General features: G+C 51.5%; 2 protein-coding genes across 4 annotated transcripts in view; both read right to left on the bottom strand.

Annotated features, from left to right (window-relative positions):
• The window catches only part of VARS (valyl-tRNA synthetase), a 17,171-nt gene extending 12,177 nt beyond the window's left edge, over window positions 1-4,994 (bottom strand). Inside the window, exons 1-8 of one of the 3 annotated variants that reach the window (XM_012653694.1) lie at window positions 4,970-4,994; window positions 4,081-4,497; window positions 2,579-2,713; window positions 2,349-2,487; window positions 1,995-2,119; window positions 1,822-1,909; window positions 1,488-1,588; window positions 1,233-1,360 (exon numbers count right to left, since the gene is read on the bottom strand). In XM_012653694.1, coding sequence (XP_012509148.1) covers window positions 1,233-1,360; window positions 1,488-1,588; window positions 1,822-1,909; window positions 1,995-2,119; window positions 2,349-2,487; window positions 2,579-2,713; window positions 4,081-4,467 — 1,103 coding nt within the window. In that variant the 5' untranslated portion in view covers window positions 4,468-4,497; window positions 4,970-4,994. Of the gene's footprint in view, window positions 1-1,232; window positions 1,361-1,487; window positions 1,589-1,821; window positions 1,910-1,994; window positions 2,120-2,348; window positions 2,488-2,578; window positions 2,714-4,080; window positions 4,498-4,790; window positions 4,947-4,969 lie in introns of those variants that run through there. The other 2 variants (XM_012653693.1, XM_012653695.1) reach the window with 2 other exon arrangements.
• A 937-nt stretch (window positions 4,995-5,931) lies between these two features.
• LSM2 (LSM2 homolog, U6 small nuclear RNA associated (S. cerevisiae)) overlaps window positions 5,932-8,035 on the bottom strand; it is a 6,570-nt gene continuing 4,466 nt past the window's right edge. Inside the window, exons 3-5 of the mRNA XM_012653692.1 lie at window positions 6,692-6,722; window positions 6,517-6,576; window positions 5,932-6,411 (exon numbers count right to left, since the gene is read on the bottom strand). Coding sequence (XP_012509146.1) covers window positions 6,286-6,411; window positions 6,517-6,576; window positions 6,692-6,722 — 217 coding nt within the window. The 3' untranslated portion in view covers window positions 5,932-6,285. The remainder of the gene's footprint in view (window positions 6,412-6,516; window positions 6,577-6,691; window positions 6,723-8,035) is intronic.

The raw sequence follows: 8,035 nt of genomic DNA, 5'->3' as shown, positions 1-8,035 counted from the left end.
TAAATAAAATAATAAAACATTAACAGTGAAAAGAAAGCGAAACAAGAGAAACATTTTTAATAATAGGAGAACTATCATAAAATAACAATACAACGAAAACATTTACAACATTTATAACAAAAAACCAATACCAAGGGTAGGTAACGAATCTCCAACAAAAAATTAAAAATGAAAAACAACAAAGAATCAATTAAAAAATGGGCAAAAGATATGTACAGTCAATTTACATTGGGGGAAATCTGAGTGGCCAGGAAACATAGGAGAAGAGGCACAGCCTCAGTAGTAATCAAAGAAACACACAGTGAAATAAGAGAAGTACCATTTTTTGCCCATCAGATTGGCAAAATGAAGACCCATAAAGCCCAGGGTTAACGAGGATGGGGAGATGAATATCCTCACAATTCATGGAGGTATAGAGCAGGAGAGCAGGCCTAGAGGGCAACTTGGCAGCTTCCGGGCGTACTTAATATAGGTGTGCCCCTGCCCACCTAGCAGTTTCACTTCCTAATAGCTACACCAGAGAAATCCTTCCACACATGCTTGAACACGCATGTACAGGGATGTGCCTTCCAGCAAGGTTTCCAGAGAAAAGACTTAGGAACAACCATTAATAAAAAAGTGACCCCACTATGGTATATCCACACTATAGAATACTATGGGGCAATTAAAAAGAAAGAAGTCAGTCTGTACACAAAGACAAGGGAAGATCTCCAAGAGAAACTGTTCAGCGTAAGAAGGAAGCTGCAGTATAAGATGTTTGATGTGAACCCTTTATGATAGAAAATAGAATAAAAAGGAAAACTATAAATTTCTATGGGGACATATACATGTAAGTAAATAGGAAAGGTCTGGAAAGATACATATCAAAGTGATAACAATGGGTAAATCTTGGGAGGAAGTAGGTGGGGGGAGTCAGGGAGACTTGAAACTTTAAATTTCTTACAACAAGAATATATTCACATATTTCTAGTTAAATTCAAAATAATGTTATTTTTAGTAGAAAGAGAAATGAGAGAAGAGGTGGGAGGTGTTGGATGGGATTATGTGACTAGGAGAGGACCCTAAAAGATCAGATGGGAATGACAGAAACACAGAGAAAGAGAAAGTGTAGCGCCACTAGGGGGCAGAGCTGAGGGCCAACCCAGAAGGAGGGAGGCTGGGGGGCAGGGTCGGGAAGAGAAAGGTGCCAGAGAGGACAGAGGAAGCAGTCCGAGTTGCAGACAGGAGCTCACCATCGAGTCAGGGAGTCCTGGATGGCGTTGGTGAGCGCGTGGCCCAGGTGCAGGGAGCCTGTCACGTTGGGGGGTGGGATGCACATCATGAAGACACCTCGGGGATTTGACGCTGACACATTAGGACGCTGATGGTGGAGAAGGATGGCATGTGCTAAGGCCTCATGTCACCTCTCCCAGCCCTCTCCCAGGCATCGTTTCCTTCAGCCCTGCCCTTTCCCCCAGCCCCGGGCCCGGGCAGCAGTGCCCACTTACCCCATACTCTGGCTTGAAGAAGCCCTGCTGCTCCCACCAAGGGTACCAGGCAGCCTCCACATACTGAGGGCTGTAGGAGTCGGGCATGGTGCCACTGACATCTGGGGGAGAGGAGGGCAGGGCTCAGCATGAAGGCTGGGAACAGCTAAGAAGAGGACAGGCCAGCAGAGAAGGATCAGGGGCCCTGTGGCTCACATCACAAGACAGGCATTGGAGGGCCTGGGGGACTCTGCAAACCCTCACCAAGCAAAGTGGTGGGAGCAAGAACAGAGCAAGAAGGGGTGAAAACCTGGAAGGAGCAGTTGAAGGGTGGGCCCCTTCCCCCTCCTAGTACCTTTCTTTTCCCCAGGTGGGGTTGGGAGGTCATAGGTAATAACCCCAGGATCTCGTTTTTCCCTCTTCTCTGGTTTTGGTTTCTTCTGCTTGGGAGGGAGAAGATATAGGCCCAGATATTAGCCAACCGGCCACGGCATCAACCTTCCTTCCAGCTCCGCCCTAGCCTCTCACCTCCCCAGGAGGTGGCTGCTGCTGTTGGATCTTTTGTTTCTGTTGGTATTTCTCTAGCTTCTCCCGTTTCTTTGCCTCTTTCTTAAGCTGAGCAGCTGTCTTTGGGGGTGCAGGGACCTCGGAGCCTGAACAGAGGCACAGAAACTCAGACTTAGCCTGCTGGGGACCCTCTGTGAATGGTGCTAGCAGGTTTCAGATGGGCTATTTCAGTTGCCCAAGGGCTCACCCAGGCTGTCTTCCCACCTTACCCTCCCCTCCCCCAGTGATTCTGCCATTCTTATGAGAAAAAAGAAAGTGAGTTGTATTGGAGGCCCCACAGGAGCCCCCATCCTCCCACTCCTTACCCTTCCTAACCTGACTGTTGAGAGAGAGGCCTGGCCCCTGAGAACAGAACCACTTCTCCCAGTACGGCCCGGAACTCTGGCTGTTGGACACACGTGACAAACCAGCGAGTCACATTACCCCAGATCTGGCGGGCAGGTGGGTCGAGGACCTGGGATGGGAAAGAAATGATGACCCTTAATCACCCTGCAGTGAGGTCTGAGGGGAGCACTCTTCTTCTTCCCCAGGCCCCGGTGACTCACGTATCGGAAAGGCAGCAGCAAGGCTGTGACAGCCGCCAGGTCAGCCAGAGTGGGGGCCTCCCCGGCCAGGTAGGTGTGCAGCCGAAGCCACTCCTCCAAGGGGCTCAGGGCCCTGCCCAGGGCCCCCAGCACAGCCTGGCAGGAAGGGGAAGGGTGTGAGACAAGGCTTGGCCCACCTCAATCCCCACCCTCGCCTCCAACCCCACCCAACCCATTTGGCCTCCCTCCACTCCTACTCCCACACATGGCCACCTCTGAGGCCAGTTTCTTCTTCACTCAGATGGTCATAATAAAAATACTTCTGATTCACCCAACAAATCCCCGCTGAACACTTATTGTATGTCAGATGCAATATATTAAGCACAGAGCAACGCAGTAATGCCAGGTCCAGAGCATCAGCACGTGTCTATTCAGCACGTCTCTAAGGAATGAGAGACGACATGAACAGAGCCCTGACCTGGAAGAGTTTACATTCCAGTGGGGGAACAATAAATGAGCAAATACATAATACATTGCCCTATTTTCTGGACTCCTATGAAGGAAAATAAAGCAGGCTGAGGGGATTAGGAAATTCTGGGAGAGAGGGACTATTTTTGATAGGGTAATCAGAATATGAGGGAGCAAGCCAGGGTCTGTCAACATTCATTCATTCAAGAAATACTAGGTGGCCCGGCGCGGTGGCTCATGCCTGTAATCCTAGCACTCTGGGAGGCCGAGGCAGGTGGATTGTTTGAGCTCAGGAGTTCGAAACCAGCCTGAGCAAGAGCGAGACCCCGTCTCTACCTACTAAAAATAGAAAGAAATTAATCGGACAACTAAAAATATATAGAAAAAATTAGCCGGGCATTGTGGCGCATGCCTGTAGTCCCAGCTACTTGGGAGGCTGAGGCAGAAGGATTGCTTGAGCCCAGGAGTTTGAGGTTGCTGTGAGCTAGGCTGACGCCACGGCACTCACTCTAGCCTGGGCAAAAGAGTGAGACTCTGTCTCAAAAAATAAAAAAGTAAAAGAAATACTAGGCATCCACCCTGTGCTCAACGCTGTGCAAGGAGGCAGAGCTGTAAGCACACCAGGAGCAGCTCTACTCTGGAAGCATCTCCAGTTACAATTCAGTGGTGTTCTCTCTCACTGCCCTTCCTCATGCCATTCCTCCTTTATCTCCTCCCAGCAACTGTCATCTCTTCCCTCACCCAGTCTTTTCCTACAATTCAGAGTAATCTCTATCCTCATCAAACTTTTACTCAGAGATAGACCGTGTGCTCTGTGCAAATCTTTTAATCTCATTAACTCAGTGAGGCAGATATCACATCAACTTGTGTGTTTGTAGACTAGGAAGACCAAGGCTCAGAGAATTTAAGAAACGTGCGGAAGGTTAGCGTACCAGGTGGCAATCTGGGATTTGAGCACTCTTTTTCCACATGTGACAAGCTACCTTCCTGTCTCATTATCCATTCCAATCCTTGCTTCTTTCCTCTGAATTTCCCCTCTCTGGCCACGCTCTCACCTGGGGGTCTTGTGTGGAGCTTCGAAGTCCCAGGGCTGGCAGCGTGGCCCCACAGGCAGCTGGTATGAGCTCCGTGTCGGCGTAACTGACCCACTGTTGAACGAGGACAGCTGCCCGGCTACCCCCAGGACCCCCCAGGCCTGCTGGCCACAGCAGCTGGGCCACAGCCGTGGCCCCCCACACCCAGAGCCCCCCCGGTCCCTGCTCCAGGGCTGGCAGCCGGGGTGGGGGAAAAGGAGTTCGGCTGCTCGGGGGCGGCTGGAGACAGATGCGGGGGTGGGCTCCTCCCCATCCGGGACCCTGCCCAGCCTCCCCATAGCGAGCGGCTATGAGGGCTCGGAGGCTGGGGAAGGCATCTGGGTGAGGGGAGACGTAGAGGATGGACATAGTTGAGGGGATCCGAACGAGGTGGAAAACCTAGGGAGAAAGAGACACGGGGAAGACTGAGGGACCCAGGGGGTCCTATATGTGAGTAGAGAGGGGCCCCTCTCGCCTGGGTTTTCCGCAGGCGCCCCAAATCCCGAGGATTGAGGGTCTGACTAAACTATAGGAAATGAGGACCGGCTCTCAGAGTGGCAGTGACAGTGGGGAGCACCTGGGAAGAGGGGGACGGGGGACTGCCCACGATCGCGGGGCCTCGGGGAGTGTGGGAGACTCGCAGGAGCGGGTAGGCGTCCGGTAGGCTGCGGGTTCGAGCCGCGTGTACGTACTGGCGGGAGAGGGTCAGACCGGGCCGGGAATCCACCTCACAGCCAAGCGCCGGCTGCGGCTGGACCGGCCGAGCGGCCGGGGCGGAGGAGTCGGGCGGGTGGCGACGATGGGCGGCTCTCCGAGTGACCCTAGTTCCTAGAGACAGCGGCCCGGGAAGTCGCCGCCCACGTGTTCCCACCTTTGTGACAGGGAGCGCTTCCGGGCCTGCGGGTCCTGGCGGGGGCGGCCGTGTCCCGCCTGCACGTGCGCGCGCTGCCCAGCCCGACACTGGTCCCGCGGCCGCGCCGCTCGCCACCCGCCGCGCTCACGAGCAGCGCGGGGCGCGGGCGCAGGCCCGGAGGACGCTCTCGGGGACCGCGCTCCCGTCAGGCGCCGCCGAGGGCACCTCGCACGGGTCCTCGGGCCGGGAGGCGAGGGCGGCGCCCAGCGGGCCGCAGGGGAACAGGCCGGGAGGGTCGGGCCCCGGGGCGAGGGCGGTCCCCAGCTGGTAGCCGGAACCGGCTAAGGCGGGAGCTGCGTGACGGGGACCGAAGGAGAGGTCCATTTGCCACGGCCCTGGACGTCCAGCTTCCTCCCTGAACCTCATTTCTTCATATATGAGAAGAGGGTCACGCTAGATGGTCTCTAAGGTCCCTTAAGGCTGAGAATTCTCATTGGTTCAGGAACTCATATTTGCTGAAGGAGTGAATGAAATTTAGTAATCCCCACATAACTTCTCTTCACAATACAAATTGCATCACTTGTTTTTATTTATCGTCTATGGATATTCAGAAGAAGTGTATTGATTTGGCTGGATTGACGATGAAACCCACCAGCATCAAATGCATTTTGGTATTTCTTGACACTCTCAGATTGATAGGGCACAGAGATGGAAGGGCAGGAAGCACTCCAGATGTAGGTACAGTATAAGCAAAAGGACCAGAGGGAGAACATGTAGGTAGGGGCATGTTCAGGAAACATGGTGTAGTACAACTGTATTAGATGCTTTATACCAAGGAGAGTGGTAGTAGATAATGCTGGGAAGTTGAGTTGCAGTCTTGGCTGGGGGAACGGGAATTAACAGGGCTGAGATGAATTCAACATCCTTTTCCACCCCCCAGTTCCCTTCCCAAAACACAAACTACAGAACCAGAACTCAAATTTGCATCATAAATTTTATTCCCGATGCGGGACAGATTCCTTCCATCCCCAAAATGAATCACGTGCTGCCCTGGAAATAACTCGGAAACTCTCCCAGAATCTCCAGGGAAGGAGTGAGAATGGCAGATGCTAGGGACTGGGAAGGCTTTGCAGTTTCCCAGTCTACTTATCCTCCCCTTCTCAACAGAAGATAGCTGTTTCCCACTATTACTCCTCTTATCCCTTTAAAAGAAAAAAATCACTATTTAAAAGAAAAAAAAAAAAAACACCTCAAGTACTGGGGGAGAGGGGTCTGGGCTGGGTCTTGAAGTTATGGGTCACCAATGGAAGAAGAAGGGGAAAGAGGAGGAGCCATCACTGTTTCTGCTGCAGGGCTTCCTTCCTTGCTGCATCCTGTAGCAACTGTGTGTCCACCTCATCTGCCGGCAACTGCACATAGCGGACCACTGAGCCCCGGATGAAGCAGTTCTTCACTGATAACTAGACAAAGATAGACAAATATGAAAACACCCTTAAAAATGTCCCTAGCCACCTGGGGCCAAATGCTTTCAAGGTGTTTCCTCTTTCCCATGGTTCCCAACTCACCATGTGAGGGTATTTCTCAGGATCTGTGACACTGATGTCAGTTAGTTTTATGTTGAGATACTACGAGAGGAAAATGAACACCATCACTGACCCTGGAGACACAATGCAAATACCTAACCCTTAAGGTCTCCCCTCCCCTCCAAGAATTGATTCCGAGCCCTTGCTAATAGCTCACCTGATCCACAGAATGGAGGGTTCCACAGATGCTGTCAAGGGCAGAGTAAGGGAAGAACCAAATTAGTTTACACCGAAATCAACACAGAGGTGACTTCAGAGCTAGGATGAGAACATGGCTGGGGGAAGTCAAGGACTTGAGAAGCCAGAAAAGGTGGAATCAAAAGGGGGCATTCCTAAGCCTAGAGTAGGAAAGACAGAGCTGATGAGTGGTTTGTTACTTTAGACCCCAGCTCTTTCCCCAAACCGACCCATTCTTGATAGCTACCATTAAACAACTGCTACGGGCTACACCTGTACTCTACAGTAGTATTTGTAATCTTACCATCCAGGAGTTCAGAGACATTGTTCTAAACTTGCTTTTTTTTTTTTTTTTTAAAGAGACAAGGTCTCACTATGTTACCCAGGCTGGCCTTGAACTTCTGGCCTCAACCAATCCTCCCACCTTGGCCTCTTAAAGAGCTAGGGTTACAGACATTGGCCACTGCACCCAGGCCCATCAGCTATCTTGAAACGTTTGTTGCTTGGGAACCGGAGTCCCATACATAGATAAAGGTAGCTAGCGTTGCTCTTGATGATGCAGGTACAACTGATGTCCTTTCTTCCCCAATCCTCAATACCCCTGAAATGTTGAAGATTGCTTCCAAAACACCAGTGCTCCAAGCCATGCTACCTCTCTCCCAACTTCTTTTATTTCTGTCAATGGCTTCAATACTACTTCTTGCAACCTCAAATCCTATGAGTTGTACTTCTTTACCTTCCATGTCCGTGAATCCCCATCTTCTGCTGACTTCTTGTGAATATTTCTGTAATTCCCTTTCTAGTCTGACCTCTGCAAACCAAGGTCTTTTTTTTGTTTGTTTTGAGACAGAGTCTCACTCTTTGGCCCGGGCTAGAGTGCTGTGGTATTGGCCTAGGTCACAGCAACGTCGAACTCCTGGGCTCAAGTGATCCTCCTGCCTCAGCCTCCCAAGTAGCTGGGATTACAGTGGTTTGCCACCATGCCTGGGTAATTTTTTGTTTCTATTTTGAGTTGGCTGGCTAATTTTTTCTATTTTTAGTAGAGATGGGGGTCTCACTCTTGCTCAGGCTGATCTCAAACTCCCAATCTCAAGCGATCTTCCCTCTTTGGCCTCCCAGAGTGCTAAGATTACAGCTGTGAGCCACTGCGCCGGCCAAAGCAAGGTCTTACTACTTTGCATCTCAATCCAGGTCAGGCCGGCGTGGTGGCTCACGCCTGTAATCCTAGCATGCTGGGAGACTGAGACAGGAGGATCACTTTAGCCCAGGAGTTCGAGGTTCCTGTGAGGTAGGCTGATGCCACATGACTCTAGCCTGGACAACA

The sequence above is a fragment of the Propithecus coquereli genome, unplaced genomic scaffold (assembly GCF_000956105.1).
Source record: "Propithecus coquereli isolate 6110/MARCELLA unplaced genomic scaffold, Pcoq_1.0 Scaffold426, whole genome shotgun sequence".
NCBI lineage: Eukaryota > Metazoa > Chordata > Mammalia > Primates > Indriidae > Propithecus > Propithecus coquereli.
Note: the sequence above shows the minus strand (reverse complement) of the source record. Positions and strands in the feature narration are given on the sequence as shown.